The 20,863-nt window shown below is 41.1% G+C and overlaps 2 protein-coding genes across 2 annotated transcripts; both read left to right on the top strand.

The window, feature by feature from the left end:
• Positions 1–481: 481 nt before the first annotated feature.
• Positions 482–14,279, top strand: gpatch1 (G patch domain containing 1). Its single transcript, XM_067492118.1, has 20 exons — positions 482–576; positions 3,264–3,398; positions 3,830–3,915; positions 5,317–5,477; positions 5,695–5,792; positions 6,661–6,719; positions 7,394–7,642; positions 7,725–7,875; positions 7,998–8,077; positions 8,175–8,391; positions 8,524–8,841; positions 9,353–9,531; positions 9,859–9,986; positions 10,135–10,223; positions 11,656–11,870; positions 11,994–12,294; positions 12,992–13,060; positions 13,470–13,570; positions 13,653–13,780; positions 13,891–14,279. Exons 1-20 carry the CDS (start codon positions 507–509, stop codon positions 13,922–13,924), a joined length of 2,868 nt encoding a protein of 955 aa, XP_067348219.1. The 5' UTR covers positions 482–506; the 3' UTR covers positions 13,925–14,279.
• A 2,759-nt stretch (positions 14,280–17,038) lies between these two features.
• On the top strand, positions 17,039–20,237 carry LOC137108486 (WD repeat-containing protein 88-like). Its single transcript, XM_067493144.1, has 11 exons — positions 17,039–17,149; positions 17,609–17,719; positions 18,108–18,196; positions 18,306–18,369; positions 18,495–18,648; positions 18,745–18,874; positions 19,041–19,225; positions 19,436–19,518; positions 19,619–19,687; positions 20,010–20,108; positions 20,229–20,237. Exons 1-11 carry the CDS (start codon positions 17,039–17,041, stop codon positions 20,235–20,237), a joined length of 1,104 nt encoding a protein of 367 aa, XP_067349245.1.
• The last annotated feature ends 626 nt before the right edge of the window (positions 20,238–20,863 follow it).

Here is a 20,863-nt window from a genome sequence, read left to right as displayed (position 1 = left end):
GGGGTGTGAGTGATATCAGGCTCAAAGAAAACAACTAACAAGCTGATGTGAGCTTTGGACGGACCTTGGATACCTGATACTTCAGCTGCTCTGTTGCTGCACACAAAATGACACAGTTCTGTTTTACTTGATTGTATCAAGGTAAAATAAATTCTCAACATTTGTCTCATATCCATCTTTTGATTTAAATGTCTTGAGTCTACAGAAAAAACAAATAAATCAGCTACACACAGTCAGATGGGACAGTACATTTTTTATTTCCTATGTGCTAAATAAAGAATTTAAAAATAATAATATTTAAAAAAAAATAATCAGCAGCAGCATCAGAGCGTCCTGTTACTCACTACACACCTGAGGATTTTTTTTCTATGCTCTTCATTTACACTATTACACTTTAAAATTGTTTACGTGTCGCCACCACAGGATGTCGCTGTCGTGTGAACAGGTTAGCGCTTCGCCACCCCGTGCAAAATCTGTTCTTCATCGCCTTCCGTAGTTTTGAAAAAATGGCGTCCGATAGTGACAGCGACGAGGATTTTGTGACTTACGGGACTCCTTTGGAGCCTCTGGAAGAAGGTAAAAATTATTTAAATTCCTCAGTAATCCCTTCGTTTGTACTTTAACCTTCGCACGACTGTGTGATGAGAAACACAAACGAACTGCAATGTTACCAGCAGTCACAGCAGATGCTAAGGTGCTAGTTAGCTGCAGCTCATATTTGTTGGACAAACCACCTGGTTTGTTTGTCAGATTTCATTCAGAAATATGTGTATTTGATGTTATGACGCACAGCAGCCACAGGTAATTATAAAAACAGCAAATAATTCAAAATTTTTCCACATCGTTTATTAGTGATACACAGCTATTCTTTGTTTCTTAGCAGAGAAATGATGTGCCAGAAAACAGAAACAAGTTAGCTAAACAGACAGTGGAAGTGTAGTGGTGTAGTTTGGTGGTTTAGCTTTGAGGTAAGTTTTTTTATCTCAGCGTTTAACATTAGAAACGTGGACAAAACATTTTGTATTCAAATTGACTCTGTTGCTAATGATCACCACTCATCACTTAAATGTTGTGGTGCTTTGTAAAGTTGTGCAAAGTTATACACAGAGGAGAACATTTTGTAACTTTGTAACACAATTTTTTTTTGTTTACATCGTTTGAAAACTTATTTTACTGAACTGTATAACTGACAGTTAATCTACATATTGTTCCTTAAATGAAGAATATACAGTTATTAAATCATTTATTCTGTACCTCTCATGATTAAATGAACTAGCACCAAAATGAAAAGGGCTATTATTAATCAGTCATTATCAATGAATCTGTAGATATTATAAGACCTGGAGATCTAAAAACATGAAGAATAGAGGATAATTATTCCTGTCTTAATTCCCTGAACTCCAATCTAGAATTTCAGCCATTTTTTTTAAGTTAAGTAATAGTTCAGAACCCAAAGATATTCAGTTACCTGTTGTGGTATTTCTGAGTAAGTCATCGTAATATGCAGAAAACTGAGGATACTAGCATCAGATTAAGTTACAGTATTTTGTATGAAAATGAATGATAATTTTCCAACATAAGTGACTGTTGTTGATGGTTCATTTATTGTTGGTTAATGCAATAATTGTTTTAACTCTAATATCAAGCTCTATCAGTAACACACCTGCCAGGGATCTTAGTTGAGACACAGTCCACTGTGCTGATAATAATATACATTTGTATTTAGTCATTTGGCAAACGCATTTACCTAAAGCAACTTATAAGTGAGTTACAAGGCAGCAAAAATTTAATTCATCAAACATCGAAGCAACGTGTTAACAGAAGAAGTGTTTCCATTTCATGTGATGCAAGAAAGATCAGAAAGGAAGTGCATAAGAAGATGTGGAAGAGTTTTGTTTTCAGCAGTTTTTGAATATTAATGTAAAGGAGTGAGTTTGCTGTTTGGTCGCTAGTTCCACCATAGTGGGATCACTGAGCTGAAGAGTTTTACCTACTGTCTTGTCTGGTGCTGTCAGAGATTTTATACAAGAGGATCTGATAGTTCACATTAAGAATTAATGTGGGAGCAACTGCTTGAAAGAGGATGGAAAGGATCGGATCCAGAGAGCAGGTAATTGGGTCGTTAGAGAGGAGGAGGCTGGATACGTTGTCCTCAGTCAGAGTCAAAAATGAGGAGAGCGATGCACTGTTGGATGAAGTTAGCAGGATGTCATCATCTGGAGGAGACAACTGGGATCTGATGGCTGCCACCTTATTAGAAAAAGAGGTGGCAAAATCATCAGCGGTGAGAGCGGTAGATGTAGGAGGTGGTTCTGGTTGATGAGACATGGATTAGAGGCAGAGGGATGAGCAGGTCTAAAAGATATGGAACAGAGACTATCCAGAGAGGACAAAAGTGTATTGCAGAGGCTGTCACTGGCTCCACCTGTATCAAGGGTGGAGAGGTCCTGTGGTGGGGTCAGAGTTGCAGAGACCAGTGAAGAGAAATTCTCCAGATTGAAAGACCTGAGGTTGCAGTGGAGTGTTGTGTGGAAAGTGTGGTAGAACAAAGCGACGAAGAAGAAGAATGTCTAGTGACTGTGAGCTGAACTAATGCTGAAGTGATCCAATAAATGCAGAAGAGCTGCCAAGATGTTGCCTGAGATAAAGTTCTGGGTGAGAATGAGGTCCAAGTTGTTGCCAGCTTTGTGAGTCGGGGGAGTTGAGACCAGTCTCAGATCAAACGTGTTCAGAAGAGGAAACACGTCAGCAGCCTAGTGTTTGTCCATGTGGATGTTCATGCATCTGAAGACAATGAGAGGAGTGGCATCCTCAAGGAAGTGGGACAGCAGCATGTCACTCATCACAGACCCAGCCGACCCTGTAGTCGATAGATCACAATCACCTGGACTGTGATTGGTGCTGTATTCCGAATGGCACGTAGCTCAGTTGGTAAAGGCAGTCGTCCACGGACCACAGAGTCAGTGGTTCGATCCCCAGTCCCGGCTATATGTCGAAGTGTCTCTGGGACAGAGACAAGAAGACACTGATCCCCACAGATGTGCAGTGCGGTAGAAATTGGGGAGGGTTATGTCAGGAAGGGCATCCGACGTAAAAACTGTGCCAAACATGTGGACAATGATCCAACGCTGAACTCGAGGCCGAAAGGGCAAAAAAAATAATAATCAGAATGGCATGACATTCTAAGGATGACAGATTGTTGAGGGGTGCTATCTATTGGTAGCACTTTTATTGAATCTTGTATGTATGTTTCTGTTTTGCAGACGAGCCTTTGAAGAAGCCAGTCCCGCTCCATGAACAGACAGTCAAAGATGAGAAGGGTCGATATAAGAGGTTCCATGGAGCATTCACTGGAGGGTTTTCAGCAGGTTACTTCAACACTGTTGGCTCTAAAGAAGGTAAGTTATGCTGCATCACAACACCTGAACCAACACCTGCTTTGTGAGAAAAGGGCTGATGGTTTGTCCAAGATCAGGGATGGTGAAGCATTAAATTGCTACATGTAAAACACCCAAAAACAATCAGGAACAAAAGTCAGTGGCAGACAAAGCCAACAGAGCACGTCCAGGAAATTAACCAGCATCTAATGATGTCTGTGGTTTTTCAGGCAATCATTGACTACAAGTGATTTACAACTAAGTACTAAGTCTGACAATATAATTTCTGAATATTTTCTTGTTGTCATTAATCCCATTTGTCATGTTTCATGTCAGATCCATGTAATAGCTAAAATGAGCCAAAATCATTAAAACAGTCAGTGTTTAAATACAGAATATATGCACCTCACTGTAAATATCCTGAACCTGTGTCAATATGTTTTGTCTTTTAGGCTGGACTCCATCAACCTTTTTGTCGTCACGGCAACAGAAAGCTGAGAAACCCAATGCCAGACCTGAAGACTTCATGGATGAAGAGGTGCTGAGAGTGAAAAACTTGTTTTTATTTAGTTACAATACAACTAAAGAAAAAAACAATGTTGATTTGGATTGTTGCTGTCATATAATCAGTTTTATTCTCCTAGAAATCTCTAATGATCTCCTCATGGCAGCTGACTCTGGTTTACTCTCAGTTCTCATCCTCCTTGATCTGAGTGTGACCTTTGTCACAATTCTCCTCAATAGACTATCCTCCATTGGCATTACTTGCACCCCCCTAGACTGGTTTCATTTGTATCTGTCAGGACACACTCAGTTCATCCATCTCAAATCCTTTAGTTCCCAGTCTTCCCCTGCCACTACGGATGTGTCCTTGGGCCCCTTCTCGTCATCACCTACCTCCTTCCCCTTGGCAATTTTTTCCACTAAGTCATTAGCAATTTCCACTACTTCCCTGATAACACCCAGCTCTACCTGTCTAGCAAACCAAGTTCCACACTCCTGCCCTCCTCTCTTACTAACTCCTTATCTGAAATAAAATCCCCGTTCACCTCAAAGATCATAAAATCAAACAGTGATAAAACAGAAGTCCTCCTCATTGGTACAGAATTCACATTATCCAAAGTTGACAGTTTTTCCCTCACAATCGTCAGCTCTTTGTTTCCCCCTCTCCTCAGGTTAAGAGTCTGGGTGTCGTCCTCGACAGCTCATTATCATTCCACTCCCACATCAATGACAGCACTAGATGAAACCTTAATCTTCTCCGCCCCTCCCTCACTACACAAACAACCTCCATACTTCACGGCCTTGTCACCTCCCGTATTGACTCATGTAACTCTCTGCTCTTTGGCCTCCCCCATAAATCCCTCCATAAGCTCCAACTGGTCCAAAACTCATCTGTCCACATCATCACCACATGTCCTAATCTTATCACAGCACCCCATTCCTACAGAATCGTTTTCAAAATCCTCCTGTACAACAAGGCCATTCACACCCTCATATCTGTCTGATCTCCTCCTGCTCTCTCAGATCTTCCTCTTCCATCCACCTCACTGCCTCCTGCTTACTTCAGCCGCTCTGCTCCCAAACTTTAGAACTCACTCCCACCGGACATTAGAAACATTGACTCTTGCAGTCATCAAATCCAGACTCGAAACCCACCTGTTCAAGATCGCCCACTTGCAATAATCATCATTATCTTCTCTTTTATTTGTTTGTTTAGTGTTTGTACAGTGTTTTGAAAGGTGCTTATAAATAATATATACTATTGCTATTATTATTGTTATTAATATTATAATTATGAAGAATTGTATAATAATATGGAGAAGCCGAAGAGTTCCATAGATTGATAAAACTGTACTGAGTAAAGAAGAGCATCATGAATCCGTGGGAGAAAGGGGTTGAAACAGATTAAATGTTGATTGCTGTTGTTGTGTGTCAGGACTTCGGTGAGCATGGCATTGCTCCCAGAGAGATCACCACCAGTCAGGAGTTCTCATCCAGCCGCAGAGATGAGGCCAGAGAGAAGGCGAGAGCTGTCAACGCTCAGAGTGCTCTGATCACCGGGGACACTCTGCTTGAGGAGCTGATTGCACCTGCCAGGTAAGAGCTCACTGTGGACCAGCAGCCTCTTCACTTTAGATTCAGACTCAGACTGTTTTGTCTCTCGGTCCAAGACAAAGCCCGAGTTTCATTATTAGCTGCACAAACATTTGAAAATGGCACAAACAATTTCTGACAGAAAAAAATAACTGAATTACAGCTAGTTTAGTAAAGTCAGAGTGGGTCTGTTCTCAGGCATGTATGTGTTGTTTGTCAGGTCGTCTATTGGGGTGGAGCTGCTGAAGAGGATGGGCTGGAAAGAAGGTCAAGGTGTCGGGCCTCGTGTCAAAAGGAAAGCTCGCCGACAGCAGAGTGGTATTTATGAGATTTACTGTTCTTATCTTGATAGTAGTTACCTCTGAACTGTGAAAATATAGGATATAATATCATGTTTTCTAAGATGACCAGTTTAGCTCTAACATAAAATTCCTGAAAAACAGCCCATGACACACATGTGCTCAGATGTCAAGCAGGCAGCAGAAGTGTCCTTGAGACCCAGGCTTAGCATCTTCTCCATCATGATTTGTGCCTGGTGGACCATGATTGGCTGCATCTCCCAGGGATCAGCCAATGAGGATGATTGGAGAGAAGCACCAGGAGTAAAATGAAGCAGCAATCCAAAATTATACACATTCACCTATGGGACAGCCTAACAGCTGTACATTTAGAAATATCTGAGATCATTTAATTTCATTAAAAGGTTAGGATGAACTTAAATTTCATCTTAAATTACATGAGCCTGTGGGACTTATTTCACTTTTAATTTTACTAAACTGTTACATGTGTTCATGGAGGAAAGGAATGTGAAACTAAATATTTAGCTGCAGGTTTTTCTGCAGCTGCATCTCAGCTTTAATGTTTATAAAGGAAGCAATGAGAATTTATTAGAAAAACAGTGATGGGAAGAATGTCTGTAGAGTAAAGTACTTGCTCTTTGATTCTACTTTTCCTTTCCTGTTTTTATTTCTATTGTGATTCATGTGGTTTGGTTTAATCAGTTGTATGATAAACAGAGCAGGGATTTCTGGCACAACCTCATCTACACAGAGAACAATGTGAAAAGTCCAGCAAAAAGAATTATTTACCTCAAGTGTCACTGGAGTTCTGACCTTATCCCCTTTTTTTAATTCCATTATTTATAAAAATATTTAGTTTAGGACAAATTTCTTTCTTCTCCTGGCAGATGGTGGAGCCAAAGTTTACGGCTGTGCACTGCCCCCTGAAGGTTTAGCAGACTCTGAGGTGGGTGAGCACCCTATCGATATCACATGCATATCTGAAGCTAAAATTAGGCTTAAACAGTGTAAGATAATAAAAAGAAGTTCATTTCTGACAAAGTTACATTTTTGTGTTTGTCTGCTGTGCTGCAATGGAACAACGACAATTAAAAACTGCGAAAAAGGAAACAAACTATTTTTAACTAGCTTAACTTTGTGGAGTGTGAATTTGATCCCCAATTGCTTCCATTGAAGGCATTAAAATGAATCTTGTCAATACCAAAATGAACAGGAAGAATAATGGCCGTCATAAGGGCATCTGAGTGTTGTTTTATAAAATAAACATTTGTGTGCTTTTAAGAGGTTAAAATGATCAAATAATTTGTGGCCATGAATGACATCCTATTGTGTCTTAATGAATATCAAATATGTTAAACAAATTTTAAATCCTCTGGATAAAGTGTTAGTATTTTTTGGTGTAGTTTTTGGTTGGACACACCCGAGACCCCCTCCTTTTGTCTTTGTTCTTAAACTTTGCACTGAACCATACAAATTAAAACATGAGGCTACAATTTTTATTTATGGTCAATAAATCAAACCCACCTGAGCTGGTAAATGTCCCTGCTGCTAGATTTAAATAAAATGAAAATGTTAAACTTCTTGAACAACATCATATTTCTTCATCTCTCTGCTGTGCAGGATGATGATGATGATGGGGAATTTGCTCCAGAGAATGTGACTTTTGCCCCCAAGGATGTGACACCGGTTGACTTCACCCCCAGGTCTGGGGTTCAGGGCCTGGGGTATCGTGGTCTGGACCCAAGCCTGGCACTGCTGGGCCAAGGAGCTGCTGAACACATTGACCTGTTTAGACCTGAGTCAGAGACGAGAAGTCGGCTGTTTGGAAATGCACAGAGAGGCTCACGAAGAGGAGGAGTGGCCGGACAGGTGGGAAGTCATGTTGAGTTTGACACCAATAAGATGTTTACAATCTTATGAGCTACATGCTGCTTTGACCTGTGACCTGCAGGCATTTGGGGTCGGGGCTCTGGAGGATGATGATGATGAGGAAGTGTACCACAGAGATAATATGTCCAGATATGACACCACGCTGGGAGGAGAGGAGCCAGGAGATGGCCTGTATGGCTGGACAGCTCCGCAGCAGTACACAAAAAAAACAGGTAACACTCCATGTAAATTTGGAAAGTTTGCTTCAAATGTTACTTGCAAACCTGTTGTGTGTTCATTCAACAACATTTGTAATAATAAATGTTTTTGAAGAATTGTGGGTTTTTTCCCCCAGAAAGGAGCAAAGATGCATCATACCTTGGTAAAATCCTTGAGGGATTCACTCTGGCACAAAAACCAGCTGAGGAAAAAACTGTGAGCGTTTTATAAATTTGTGACATTCTGTCACTTCCTTGTTGTGGAGTTCGAGCTTTTGTGAGTTAAAGCTTTACTAACTAGTACCTCTCTGCAGATCTTCCCTCCCCCTTCCCTGCCCAGGGATTACAGACCGATCCATCGTTTCCTCCCATCAGTCAGTATTTCTGGTCTTTCTGGAATCAGTCCAGCACTGGCTGAGGCTCTGAGGACTTCGAAGGGCCACATGGTCAAAGAGGAGCCCCAGCAAGGAGGACGTCATCAGCTGGACTCTGGCCAGAGGAGGGCACTGTTGGGGGAGGACACACTGCAAGGTGGGAAAGGATTAGTTATTCCAACCAAAACTAATAAAAATGAGATGACACGTGTAGGATATGTGGTTTGGGTTAAACAAATTTACAGAAAAATTCCTTCCTTCTCCTACTACTATCCTGAATCCTGATTAGGTCCTAGTTCAGTCATGGAGCTGCTAAGGCCTGAGGACAGAGAGCGCCTGCTCAGCCTCTGTAACTCCTCCAACCAGACCTCCAATAAAACCACCACCACCACCAACCCCCCTGATGCCCTGCAGTCAACTGGATTAGCAGCAAGGGTGTTGCCTCAAAGTTCTGCAGCCTCCACCTGTCTCCTTCAGCAGCAGGAGGCTCTGGCAGCATGGAAAGGTGTCCAGACCTCATCTCAGACCTTTAAACCTTTTGAGAAAAACCCGAGCAAACAGGCACGCTACGAGCACTATCTGAGCCGCCTCAGGCAGGGACACAAAGGTAGTTAGTTCCATTCATTCTTTTGCATTCTTTCTGTATCTCAAGCAACTTCTATTGATTATTTTCTCACACTTTCTCTAAATCTAAGCACAAAATGTAGCTTTTTTCTGTACAGAATTTTTAAACTTAACACAGATAATTTGCCACATTCACACAGTAAACTAAAGTTTACTGACTAAAGTTGTTAGTACGCAATGATTTAATATGACAAAACAGGGTAAACTCTTCATTCTGTAGTGGACATCCACCTCATTATTGCTTCTGAAAGGTGTGGTGAAGTTAGTAAACAGCATCAAATACAAAATACAAAGACCTGGACACTTTAAGTTTGGACACGCTCACGCAGCTTTTCCATGAAATACGATTTGACCAAGTTGGGGGCTGGCTGACTCCCATAAATCAGTGTTTGGGAAACAGTGTGAGGGAGGAGTTAATGTCGAGCCCTGCAGTGGACATTGGGAATGAGCATGTATTTAAACATATACTACAGAAAGTCCTTTGTCTCCCTCAGATGCACTAGAGCAGAGTCTGGACCCGGGGATGACAGAATGGGAACGCAGCCGAGAAAGGGAAGAGTTTGTCCGAGCCTCCATCCTGTACAGACCCAGCTCCTCCTCCTTGACCTCCCGCTTCACCAGAGCCAAACAGCAGGAAGACGACGACACCGTAGAGGTCAGCCAGGACCAGGAGGTAGGATCACACTCTGTGATGTGCAGTATAGGTTGTAAACAACCCATTTATCATTTGTCTAGTTCACATACACCAACACATGACCTGTTACTGCTGGCAGGAAGTGTGTGCGGTTTCTAAGCCCTGGAAGCAGTTTCAGAACTGATTTTTTTTTTTTTTTTCTTAAACTACTTTAGCAAAACCTTTTCATCAGTTTATTTGTATTTTAGCTCTTCTTTGTCCACATTTGCAACAAACCAGAATGGGAAAAATTTCACCAGAGCTGTATTCACTCAGTGATTGATAAACGTGTGTTATTTATTATTATTTTGTAATTTTTGTCGTTAGGGCGACGTAGACGACAAACAAGCTGCTGTCAAGATGAAAATGTTTGGGAAACTAACCAGAGAGACATTTGAATGGCATCCTGACAAACTGCTTTGCAAGAGGTTCAATGTCCCCGACCCCTATACTGGGTAATTCTAGACTCAACTGATTAAATCGGAATTATTGTTTAATCAGACGCTGGTCCTGGCAACAAGTCTTTTCTAAATTGAACTGAATGTCCAGAGTTGTTGAGCTAAACAACTCCAGCTGTTTTATTTGTAACTTTTATCTGTACAGGTCAGGTTTAGTGGGTGTGCCCAAGATTAAGAGGGACAAGTTTTCAGTCTTCAACTTCCTGACTGTGGCAGACAGCAGAGAGATGAGAGGTAACTTCATTCACCTTTTATCAGTCAGCTCAGCGTTACTGATCAAACTGCAGTTACATCTGAGTTTCATTTCTGCACAAAGAGCCTCCTTTCTCCTCCTGATGTTACATACTGGCTCTAGTTGACTCACATTAAAATCACTGAATCATCAGTCAGTTTTTTTCCATTGTCTTAATTTTTATATTAAGCTTCTCTATTTGGTGAACTGGTGATTGTGTACTTTGAATCACCAATGCAATTTTAGTGCTGATGACGCTTTGTCGATTGACAGTTAGCTGCCTGGTGCTGTCTGCAGCTGTTGGACTCACAGCATTCACACTGTGTAAAACTGTCACAGATTTCATGTCCCGTGAGCAACAAGTTCAAGTGCACATCAGAGGAGACGGTACTTGACATGAACCTTTTCAGACCACTCACAAGTAGCTGAGGTTTAATACTTGCCCAATAGCCAATTCTACTATTTCAGAATAAATTTATCTAGGCCTATTAAAAGATAAATAAAATGAACAAGGATTTGGACAATTAATATATTTTATGAAAGCACACAGAAATGAGAGTTAACAATAATGTATAATCTCTAATTTTAGATCTTATTTAAAAATCAAAGTTAAAGTTGGGCTGAATAAGAGGAAAAAAGTATCAAGTGTTATATTTGTGACTAGGAGTCATTTGCTAAATTTTTCTTCAGATTTCATTGTTTACAGCACATCGGATCCATGCATCTAATAAAAAAGGTTATCAAAACACCCATTCACTTGCTTTAAATGCTACTGATTTGGGACAGACCACTGTGCTGCACACTCGATCTCATAGTACAGACTTCGTACTAAGGAGTTTGAAGGATAAAGTCTGCATAATGTCTCACTCGTACATGTGTGTTCTCACATACACAGCCTCCAGACAAAGTCAGAAGAATGTAAGGGTTCCATTGCATGTAGCTGCACCACTAGTACAAAAGGCATCTTACAGGATGGGGAAACTGGACTGTGCCAGAGCGCAGCCCTGTCTAAGCATTTTTTGTCTTAGAAAAGCTCATTTCTCTAACTTATATCTGTAGCTGGATCGATTTGTGTCGCCACTCTGTTTCAAAGACGAACAGTGTGCCATTGTTGTTATTCATTTATAATTATAAAATGAAGCAATCAAAATTAAATTGCTTCTAATTCACCCAATTACACATACTCTCACACCGATGGTGGTGGACTCCTGAGCCACCAGGAGCAACTTGGGGCCACTGACCACTGTGGTCCATGGGAGGTCGAATTAAAAATGTCACACTGATAGTTAAAGATTTAAATGATTATAATAACTGACAACATTTTTACAACTGTGTCCATCAAAATGACAGTCAGCAAAAGTCTAACGCAACCTCTGCATCTAAGTATTGATAATCCTAGTGGGCAAGGTCACTTAATTTCTTTTTCATTCCCAGCTCCTCCAAAGCCTCCAGAGTCCAGCAAGAAGTCTAGGTGGGATGTTTCAGAGCACACAGAGCAAAAAAAGAAAAATGACCCACTGAGTGAGCTGATCATTGCTGCACGAAACCAAACGCCTGAGACCGAAGTGAATCAAACCTCTGTACCTGATCTACCTGCCTTACCTGTCCCTACCAGAGCCAATGATCAAACTCCAGGCAACAAATCTGAGGTAATTGTCTCAAAATCTGAAAGGGTTCGTCCTCTAGGGAGCAGGATTTGTGAGAATTTGACTAGAAATTTGTTGTCAAGATAACTGTCGTGACACAACAACAAATGTCTTCTCCTCATACAGACAAAGCCAGTGGATCAGCAGAGCTCAGACAAGAAGAAAGGAAGTGATGATGAAGAAGAGGAGAGCAGGCCGCCCATGGATCTGTTCAAGGCCATTTTTGAAAGCTCCTCTGATGAGAAGTCATCGTCTTCATCTGAAGGAGAGAGTGAGAATGAGGGGGGCGAAAAGGACAGAAAGAAGGATGAGGGAACAGACGAACCACAACCTGTTAACCTCTTCAACATCACCTCCACCTCCTCCGTCACCTGCTCTACAGTCACTGCATCCATCACCCCCTCCACAACATCCAGTCAGCAGACAGGTAATAACAACCAGAACCTCAGGTTCTTCACACAAACTTCTAATAATGTCCAAATGTACAGAAACCGTTTAAACAGTTTCAACCCCAGGAGTTGTGAGGCACAACATAGTTTTAGTGTAGCACCAAATTTCAAAAACAACTGATCATTTTACTTGTTGTATAACATTATGTGCAGGCATTATGTGTTTTTTCATGTGTTGGGAAATCAATGGGTATTTACAATGTATCAGTCTGTCATTCAAATTATTGTTGTTTTTATTAATTTTTGAGCAATGTTAAACATACTATCTTAGTTCTGAATTTCAAAGGTTAATTTTTAGTGTCATCTTTGTCATCAGCAAATATTTTCCGTCATAGTTTTTGTTGCCAAAATGAACAGTGAGGCACAATTAAGTGGCATTTTGCAATTCAAACCTCTGTCATTCCAAAAGTCCTGTTTGTTGACAGTTTCCAGCCTATTTTCTCATATGTTTACCTGACGCAAATCCCAAAAGTGCATCAAGGGCAAGAAATAAGGGAAATAGAAGTTAAGAGGATGTAAGGTCTCATTTTAAAAAAAGGAAGGTGACCGTGATAATAACAGGGTTTTGTCACACGGGTTGTTTGCAGGTTTGATGAAATGTTTGAATGCACTTAATAGAAGCCATTTGGTGACTGACACATGTGATGTGATTGAAGTCATTTTTTCTCTCCACAGCGGCTTTGGCTCAAACACAAGTAGAGGAGGAGTTTGGTCCAAAGCTCCCACCTCCTTCAGCTTCTCTCAGTAAGTCTGCACACATCTAGTGATTTTACTGATAACTACAGCTGAGGACACACCTCAAAACTGGCAGCGACTGAGCCAGAAAAGCTCTGGCCAGGACCAACTTTATAGTGTGTTTCTGCCTTAACGTGGCAGCAACTGATTTTATTGTTTAAAAAAATGTTTGTTTTTTTGCAGATTGTAGATATTAATGAGACATTGTGTTGACTTTGTTAATTACAGACACACTGGGAGTAGCTAATCAGTCAATGTTGGTTTGGATATGCACATAGAATTAGAGGACAAGACAGAAAAATTAACCAGAACAAGATGTTTCTCTAGTTTAGGGTTTATTACATAGTGCACAGCTTTTTTTTTTTTTTAACCTTTAGAGTGGAGGTTGATTAACCCGATGTGCTGTTCCCCTGTTCAGTCAGAGGAAGCGCCACCCTCAATGAGGAGAAACCAAGCAAGAGAGGCAAAGAGAAGAAACACAAGAACAAGAAGCAGCACAAACACAAAAAGGACAAGAAGGTATAAAGATGAGACACAGCTACTTCTGCAAACTGCAGATGTGATTGTTTTGTTAACATCATGTTCATGTTTTTCTCTGCAGAAGAAGAAACATAAGAAACACAAACACAAAGGGAAGCAGCAGAAGAGTAAGAAAGAGGCGTCAAACAGCAGCTCAGAGGACAGCGATGGTGACGATGGCCCGGTGTCAACAGAGGAGCTACTGAAAAGGTGAGATTACAGAGACATTTACTTTACATAATAATGCAAAAGTCATAGTCTGAGAAAGTGTAATGTCAAAGAGCTGCAGCATAAGTTGAAACCCATGTCCCTTCCTCCAGACTGAAGAGTGTCCCATCACATCAGAGCTGGTGAATCAGCTGGAAGTTTGTCCTCTGTGAGGACAACCAAGCCAGAAAGAGTGTACCTTCATTTTATGGGGCGACTATAGCCCAGTTGGTAAGGATGTCATCCCCGAACCACAGGGTCAGTGCATCAATGTGTGGATAAGACACTACACACCTAGTTGCTCCCGGTGGGTCAGGTGAGCACCTTGCATGGCAGCCACCTCCATCGGTGTGTGTGTGTGTGTGTGTGTGTGTGTGTGTGAATGGGTGACTGAATGTGTGAATGAGAAGCAACACTGTAAAGCGCTATATAAGCAGCCATTTACCATTTTACGTAGATACCTTGTGTCCTTGTTATAAAAAAATAAAAAGTTGATCTTCTAGTGTCGATGTATTTTGTTCGCTCTTTCAGCTCCGTCAAACAAGATTCACAGTGTGATGTTTGTCTGTCACACAATAAATGTTCAGCACAGCTGCTGAAGAACCCTCTCAGGTGTGTGGAAATATTGTTGCTAAGAAGCTCACGACAAGTCTCATGCAAACAAAGAGGAAGCTCTGTTTGTTTGTCTCCAAAATAAGATGATCCCAACCTGAACCAGTTCCTGCTGCACCTCATTGTAACTTAACAGCAGGGCTGCAATCGAAATGTGCTGTGTTTGTGTCAGGTCATCCAGAAGCACTCTTTCTACTTCACATGTCAGTGGGGAAACATGCTGTAACACAACACTGCAAGAGATTGAGGTAAGAGCTATCACTCACATCCCCACTGAACATTCAGTGTAGACCAAGATTCTAATAGTCTTACATTTTTATTAGGTTATTTTATTTCATGGAGTCATTTGGGGTTTTTTTATAGTGTATTTGTTTTTGATGTTATCATTCTTCACATGCTATCAACATGTCTTTCCTTTCAAATATGACTTTTTAAATGAACTTCAGGACTTGTGGGGAGTTGGGATTTTTTATTTGTTTATTTGTACACTACTGATGCAGTTACCTCTGATTATGATCGGACACACAGTTTTCTTGTAGCCTGTTCTTGGAATCTTAGTTTGAGATAGTTCTACAAATAGTTTCAGTTTGCATAGACATGTAAATCTTGTTGGTAGTTACTATACAGAATTTAAGGACACCCGCTGTCTTGGATGGATAAATATCCTGAGCTCATCTGAGAATTCAATGTCTCCATGCTAATAGATTGTTGGAAAACTGTGCCAAAGTCATTGGGCTCTTAATGTGATGTGCATCACCACTTCATACTTTCTTCCGCTGTGTGTGAGATAAGGACCTTTGGCACCAACATTACATCGAACAGATTTTAAAGTTTAACATTGAGTCATGTTTGGAACTTTCGTAAGAAGAATATAATTGGAATCTGTAAGATGACATACTGGATTCAGGTTGGACATATTAACAAAAATCTAAAAACCCTAATTTCCCAAATTTACAGATCTTCATGAAAACATCTATTTTGTTTTGTTTTTTTATTTAGTAATTTTCTAGTAAAGTGAGCTTTTTTCCCACCATATTGCTAAATGTTGAGCATCAGCAGTGTTGTCAAATTGAGTAACTATGAAACTTAAGCCAGAGTTTAAAATAAACAAAAGCAGGAGAACCTGAAGTCCACCACCAGTTCCTCTGTTTGTGCCAGTTAACAAAACTGTCCACCAGTGATTGTTACTCTGTGATATCTCCGTCTTGGATGCATCTTCTTCAGGTGGGTGAAGATGCAGAGGCTGATAAGCAAAGTGAAGGGTGTGCAGAGATGGTTTCACCATCTGCCTTGACCGGTTGGGGTGAGTGGAAAGTTTAGAGAGAAAAGAAAAGAGCAACAACAAAACATCGGGCAGGTTGTTAGGACCAGTAGCTGCACGCTGGAAAACACACAGCTCCAAAGCCGGGGACACCTGCAGAAAGGGACAGAGAGAAGGAGAAAGACAACTACGGGAGAAAACACACAAAGTTAATGTCATACAGTGGTGACAACTGTGGGGCGAGAGGAGGAAAGGAGCTCAGTGCATCGGGGGGTGGGTCCCCCAGCAGCCTAAGCCTATAAGTAAATATAGTCCTGCTGGTAATAGTACCTATATGGTACTATGTGGTCTTTTATATATGATGGAGCCGGACCATTCAGAGCTTTACAGGTAAGAAGCAGGGTTTTATATTATTTTCTAGATTTCATGGGAAGCCTAAGGAGAGAAGTACGACACCACATGTTGATGTGGACGACCAGGCCCCCTCCTCTTCTCTTTCTGTGTTCCTTGATTCTCAGTACTCGCCATGTATCCCATAATCTTCTCCATGTCTTACAGTTGTGATGCCTCATTGTAGCTTTCTTGGAAGTATCTTGGAATTTATCTTCAAAATCAGTATACGTATCCATCCATATACAGTGTCGTATGTATGAAAACCTCCCCCCAGTAAAACCTGTGGCATCAGCATTAGCAGGATGGAAGTGATTGGCTGCCACCTCGGATGTTCAGCTTAAAATGTATAATTATCCGATTTTGTTTAACTTAGATTTGCTGATGATAAAGTAAATAAAATTGTAACCACAGGCAAAATGTCTTTTTTTATCAAACACTATGTATTTGTCATACTAAGTGTTTGCAATAGTTTGCCGTTGGTAACTTTAGCAGAGGTACCTGCTAACTAACGCTAAAAGATGAAAAATAAATAAATACATCTCAAACATTAACAACTGACTTTTAAAGACCAGCATTAAGTTTTACAATGCCATTAATAGTAGCTACTACTACATAGCATTAACATTTTAATTAGCAGACAAAATGTAATAGCACAATATCCAATTATAACAGCATAGCGTTATCTGGTAGTGAAGATCCTCAGTCATCCAGGTTTGGTTATCAAGTCAACTGCACTTCTTTTCCTTGGTTAGAGAAGTTAGAAATGTTTCGCTAGTTATCCAAGTTGCTTCTTCAGTCTGAATAAGATGCTTGGATAACTAGCGAAGTTGCAGATCAGTTTGTCGCAGGGATTGATAGGCTGATCGAACAGTCGTCTGTCCGATCCCCCCTGAAGGCTCCATCGAAAGTGTCCGTTGCTATGGTAACCCAGCGCGAGACTCTGCTAGTTAACGTTAATATACTCACAGTGAAAGTATGTTTTGCCACTTTCCACTATGACATCAAAAAGTCTGGACCCTTTGACAGTGGAGGATCGCTTGGAAGGAAAAGAGGAGCCGGAACACGAGAAGACGGGAACAGAAGCTGAGTTGAATCTGGACTCTCGGGTAAAAACTCACAGATTGAGATGTTAGCTCAGCAGCTAATGTTAGCCTTGCATGGTGCGTTCACGGCACATGAAGGAACAGTTGTTTTTAGTTTTGGTGAGTAAAACATGTTTGGGAAGGTACCAAAGTAATGTGATGCAACACTGGAGTGTGATACACTTTCCATTCACACTGAGGGTTTTCAGTTCATAGTAAATGTGGTTTGAGTAGCCATTTCTTCTGGACATTTTCTAAATAGCTCATATTTATTCTGTTTAAATGGCCGAACTTACGGTCCTATTTTTAAATTGTATATTTAATTTTTTTAAATCATGATTAAGCAGCCCTTCAATTGAAAAATCAACTGTGTGTACTTGAGTAAAAATTGTAGTTTTTTTTCAGCTTTCGGTCTCCCTGCTATCATAATTGGATTATCAGGATGACACTGTCAGTTTCAGTGCTGTGTTCACACATCTGCAGGTTCCAGTGAAAGTGTTACGGGGTCACACTGATGCCGTCACCGCCGTTCAGTTCTGCTTTGACGGCCGCTGCATCCTCAGCTGCTCCTCAGACCACAGTGCCATCCTCTGGGTAATCTGTACCTTAATACTGCTACTACCTTTTCTCATTCACACCTAAAGCTTCCCAGTCCAACCAGTTTAGGCTCGTGGTTGCTGAGCAGCTCCAATGGAGGATTCAAACGGACAGTCATGGGCTGTCTGCACATTAAAATACAGGAGCTCCTAAATATGTGGAGTCTAATATCTTTGTGCAGAACATGCAAAAAAGATGTTTTAAAAATGATTTTTTTTTACCTTAAAATAAATATTTTCACTTAGGTTTTATAATATTTACAAGCCTGAAGGAGAGAAATCCTTGTAAATTTGTTTGTAGAAACATTTTCGTTTTACTACATTTCATTCAGATAGTTAGTGTTTGTGGCCATTACACATGTCCTGTTGACCTTTTACCTGTGCAGGATGTAGGAAGCTGCAGGCCTCTGAGGATGTTTAATGGAATTCATGGAAAAACGATCACTGAGTGCGCGCTGATCCCGAACAGCAACAGGCGAGCCTCAAACCCAAACTACTTTTGACCTTACTGTCTTTTGAACAGTTTTCTTTAAGTGGATTTGCCAGAGTAAAAGTGTGTTGACTGGACTCTTTATGTCCATCAGGATCATCACTGTGTCCTGGGATAAGAAGATGGTGGCCTGGGACCTGGAGACGGGACAGATTCTGGTAAATTTCTCCCTCGAGTTTTAAACCAACAAAAGCCCCAGGATTTGAAAATAAGATCTTAATGGATAATAGTGATTGACAGTGCTGACAGTTCATATTTCACTGATAATGGTCTGGTGGTACAGTGGCAGTCGAGGCAGGTCGGCCTGCTGACCTCCTGCAGCATCTCGTCCGACAGCCAGTTGGTTGTTTGTGCAGTGGAGCCACAGACCAGCATTTACATTAGCGATGCAGCCAGCGGACAGACGCTGCACCACATCAACAGTACGGCAGCGAACAGTCAGAATCAATATTCTATTCTGTTCTCTTCAACATAATCTGTGTCAGAATTAATATCCCTATTCCTGCTGAAGGTTTGTTTGTTTTCTCTCACAGATCATCACCGCTCCACCATCACACGGTGCAGGTTTGACCCTCAGAGCCAAAGAGTGGCCACAGTGTCTGCAGACCGGAGCATCAAACTGTGGGATCAGCGAGCTAAGAAAACCACCTTGTCTATCAACAGGTGACGAACAGAACTTAAAGATGTAGTTTGTTGTTTAGTCACCTGTCTTTTTTTTTCTTTAGTTTTTATCTGGTGGTGTTGCTTTTTGCAGCCCAACTGAGGGTCTTTGAACATATTTGACTTCTTCCTCTGCTCACTGTTGTTGTTACCCATCTCTCTCCCACAGTAACCATGGCAATGTTGTCTCTGACTGCTGCTACACCAACAATGGCCACTTCTTGTGCACTGCATCATGGGATAAAATGCTGAAGCTGTGGGACCTGCACACGGGCGTTTTTCGGTCTCACGGTGGGACAAGTCTGCAGAGAGGCCACCTAGGCAGCGTGAGTTCCTGCAGCTTCTCTGCTGATGGTGAGATAGCAGCAGCAGCAGCACCTTTCCCAAATCCTGACATAATACATTAATTTTTAGGTTTTAATTCAAGGATTTTAAAGTTGAAAATCTGATTTTAAAAAAATCCCTGGGGGTTGTTCCTGGGTTGTCTGGTTAACGGCCCAGTAAGTGAATACACAATCACATATAACAGATTTTCAGTTCTGCTTTGTGTCTTGATTTTCTCAGGAAACCTGCTGGTGTCCGGCTCCTACGACAGGACAGTTGCTCTGTGGGATATGTCGTCCCTCTGCCAGGCTTTGATCCTGAAGGTGATTAAACGGGCTGTCACACTTCCCGGTGATATAAAAAATTTCATGAGTTTTATGTTTTTGGAGGTTCAGAATGTGTATTATGCGTTTTTATTCTCAGGGCCACAGTGATTGGGTTACAGATGTATCAATCAGCGCTGACAGGAAGTTGGTGGCTTCTGCCTCCAAGGTACCAGTCTGCAGCATTTATTCAGTTACCTGCAGTGATTTTCAACCCCAGCCACCTCAGAGTTCATGTTAAATGCACCAGCATTATTAGACATTGTGGTTTTATGAAAAGTGACATTGTTCCAAGTATTTGTTATTAGTAGTATTGAAATATAAATATAGTTATACTATTATAGTTACCACATGAATGTTAAGAGTATTTATTAGTATTCTTCTGAGGGGAGCATCCATCAATTTACAAACAAAACAACTTGGAACAACCATACGCGCTACAGGACATTCACGTGGCTGTTTGATTTAGAAACTGATTTCCCACACTGTAGGACAGGACCGTCCGGTTATGGGACATAGGGAACATGGCGGAGATCTCACAGGTGATGGAGAAGAGAAGAACTGAAGGATTAGGGATTCACATCCTCAAGGTCAGTTTTTGGGTTTTTGTTTCTCGATTGCGCAGGCGCGAGCCGAGCTGCAGCTTGTTGCAGTTGCTCCTTCTTTTCGTGTATTTCTTTTAAATGTACTCTCTTTTTCATATTTCTTAGTATACTTAAGTGCCCAGTTTGTTTTGTCAAGTGTAGCTTCTCTACCCATACAGTCTGAGGTAGTTTTTGATCTTTTTATTTATCTTTGTTTTTATCGTCAGTGAATTGTTTTTTTGCTTCAAGCTATGACCAGCGCTCGGAGCTGGAGCCGCTCATTTGTTTACATTCGGGAAAAGTCTGCTGCAGCAGACTTTTTTTTGTTTTCTAAAAAAAAACAAAAAAAAACCCAGCCCTTTCCCCTCCCCAGCTTTGCAGTGTCAATCCAAGCCCAGTAGAAATTGGGGAGGGTTGAGTCAGGAAGGACATCCAGCGTAAAAACTGTGCCAAATCAACATGTGGACAATGATCCGCTGTGGCGACCCTGAACTCACGGGATAAGATGAAAGGACATAAAATTTAAAAAAAGTGTGTCCAACCTACGTGTGGGAAGACGCATCAATGTAAATCGTGCGTGCGTGCATCTATAACCACTTCACCATAAAGTTAAGATCTCAGTAGGTCAAAGTATGCAGAACATTTCCATCTCAATGTGAAGAAAGTTGAAGAGATTTTAAAAATCAGGTCAGCTGTAAATGTCTTCTTCTTTTTTGTTTACTTAAGTTCTACCTTTGTTTCTTTCTACTTCAACTTTTCCT

The sequence above is a fragment of the Channa argus genome, chromosome 2, assembly GCF_033026475.1.
Source record: "Channa argus isolate prfri chromosome 2, Channa argus male v1.0, whole genome shotgun sequence".
Classification (NCBI taxonomy): Eukaryota; Metazoa; Chordata; class Actinopteri; order Anabantiformes; family Channidae; genus Channa; species Channa argus.
The sequence above is the reverse complement of the archived record's forward strand: the minus strand, read 5'-3'. Positions and strand labels throughout refer to the sequence as shown.

What these genes read in the sequence shown, in the direction of transcription:
- gpatch1 (XM_067492118.1), top strand. Translation starts at nt 507, where the DNA reads ATGGCGTCCGATAGTGACAGCGACGAGGATTTTGTGACTTACGGGACT. An exon ending in AGGTCAGCCAGGACCAGGAG is followed by an intron (nt 9,532 to 9,858) that starts GTAGGATCACAC and finishes TTTTGTCGTTAG; the next exon opens with GGCGACGTAGACGACAAACA. An exon ending in CTCCAGGCAACAAATCTGAG is followed by an intron (nt 11,871 to 11,993) that starts GTAATTGTCTCA and finishes CTCCTCATACAG; the next exon opens with ACAAAGCCAGTGGATCAGCA.
- LOC137108486 (XM_067493144.1), top strand. Translation starts at nt 17,039, where the DNA reads ATGACATCAAAAAGTCTGGACCCTTTGACAGTGGAGGATCGCTTGGAA. An exon ending in ACCACAGTGCCATCCTCTGG is followed by an intron (nt 17,720 to 18,107) that starts GTAATCTGTACC and finishes TTACCTGTGCAG; the next exon opens with GATGTAGGAAGCTGCAGGCC. An exon ending in GCCAGGCTTTGATCCTGAAG is followed by an intron (nt 19,519 to 19,618) that starts GTGATTAAACGG and finishes TTTTATTCTCAG; the next exon opens with GGCCACAGTGATTGGGTTAC.